At 27.9% G+C, this 1,982-nt stretch overlaps 1 protein-coding gene across 2 annotated transcripts in view; it reads left to right on the top strand.

The window, feature by feature from the left end:
- LOC111685605 (regulating synaptic membrane exocytosis protein 2) overlaps positions 1-1,982 on the top strand; it is a 42,344-nt gene that overhangs the window by 5,727 nt on the left and 34,635 nt on the right. For both annotated transcript variants that reach the window (XM_046951928.1, XM_046951929.1), the window contains exon 2: positions 1,689-1,800. In XM_046951928.1, coding sequence (XP_046807884.1) covers positions 1,689-1,800 — 112 coding nt within the window. The remainder of the gene's footprint in view (positions 1-1,688; positions 1,801-1,982) is intronic.

The raw sequence follows: 1,982 nt of genomic DNA, 5'->3' as shown, positions 1-1,982 counted from the left end.
CTATCTATCTATCTATCTATCTATCTATCTATCTATCTATCTATCTATCTATCTATCTATCTATCTATCTAACTAACTAACTAACTAACTAACAAACTAACTAACTAACTAACTAACTAACTAACTAACTAACTGACTAACTAACTAGCTAACTAAATAACTAACTAACCATCTAACTAACTAACTTACTAACTAAACCGTCTATAACCTCGACAATACATTAATGCTCAGATAAACCATTCCCCCAGACATCACTTTTTGTTATAGTTTTCGTTATTTATTACCCACTGTGCATCAGATGGCCAAATACTAATGTTCGACATTTTCATTACATAAAAAAAAAACAAATTCAGATTTTCGCTTGATCTCACTTTCTAGGCAAATACTGCGGTTATTGTTTTCTACATAAATTTTTTGCAATTTGAATATTATAAAACGTATTTGCAAAACAAAAGAAATTTTGAGATATTTTTATACAAAAAAAAAAAAAAAGCTAAAGCTAAAATAGTTATGAAATATAGAAAACAGAAATTGTTAAGTTGTTCTACCAACACAAAAAGTAGTTACCTTTGAGAGTAAACAAAAGTTTTAAAATGTATATCGCCATTCGAGGGCAAAAACAATATACAGTTTTTTTTTATTAAAAAAAAACATTTTTTTCAATTCACTTTTCACTATTTATTCAGTATAAAGGTACTTGTTTCTGTAGCATTTAACTTTATGAGTTTGCCAGTGTTCTTTGTGAAAGCTCTACAAAGTATGCTATATAAAATATAAATAATAGTATGCCTTAGGGTATACAATGATATTTTTCTTCTGCAGTAACTTTTATCGAGCAGCCACCGCCGCTTGTTTTTCATTCTTCAATGTGTGTGTGTGCATGTGTATCTAGTTTACTGCCACACAATTACAATTATCAGTGTGAGTGTTAAGTAGTTTTACTAAATTTAGATTTTCTATTTCTCATCTTGACTTGAGTGTTTGTGTCTATGTTTTTGGTGACTTGATCGTGGGTAGAGGGGAGTGTTTATTGTATTTTCTTTTTTCTTTGGATACTCTAGAGGTATAAAATTATTTTCTTGTTGTTAATATAACACAAGGAAGTTTCCACTTAATAAAATAATGACAGTGATTTTCATACATAAACAACCTTGTATTTACAACACTAACTGAGGTGTCATAAAATTTATGAAATAAAATAACGTATACAGTTGTTGTAGTATTTCGAACATTTATCACTGTTATTAAAAGGAAAGGAAAATGTTTTTAGAAAATTTATCTTAACTAAATACAATATTGGGATATTAAGTTTAAATAGAGAATATTTAAAATTTTGTAGTTTTAAGCAAGGATGTTCTTGAAATTCTTAATTGTTTTTGATTAAAGTTTTCAAAGGAAATGGATAAGTGAATAAAAAGAATTCATTTGGAAAAATTAACACGAATTTGTTGGAAAGATTTTTTAATTTTAAAACAAAATTAAAAGAAGAAGATTAAAATAGCTAATCTTTTTAATAGACTCCTCGTAATATATTAACACCAATTCTTAGGAACTTTAATACTACGAGTATAAAAAGAGAATTTGATTGATTTCAAAAGCTACTGCTTCAGCTAAATTTTAAGTTATTGTTTTTAATCATTATTATTGACTATAATTTTATTAAAAAGAAATATTTTGTTTTGTTCCAGATGGTGGCGACTGATGAAAATGCTTCCACACAAAATACCACCGATACTGGTGGTACATTCGGCAAACTTAAACAGACACTTTCATCCTCACTCTTAACAGCACAGGACCGTGGTGAGTAATGAAAAATAATTTGAGCAAAAAGATAATTCAAAACGAGGATTCGAAGTGTATTATAAAAATTATACTGTCTGGTCTATAGTCTAGTCTATAGTCTAGTCTATAGTCTAGTCTATAGTCTAGTCTATAGTCTAGTCTATAGTCTAGTCTATAGTCTAGTCTATAGTCTAGTCTAT

This window comes from Lucilia cuprina, chromosome 5 (assembly GCF_022045245.1).
Source record: "Lucilia cuprina isolate Lc7/37 chromosome 5, ASM2204524v1, whole genome shotgun sequence".
NCBI lineage: Eukaryota > Metazoa > Arthropoda > Insecta > Diptera > Calliphoridae > Lucilia > Lucilia cuprina.
This window is presented reverse-complemented; position numbering and strand designations above follow the sequence as displayed.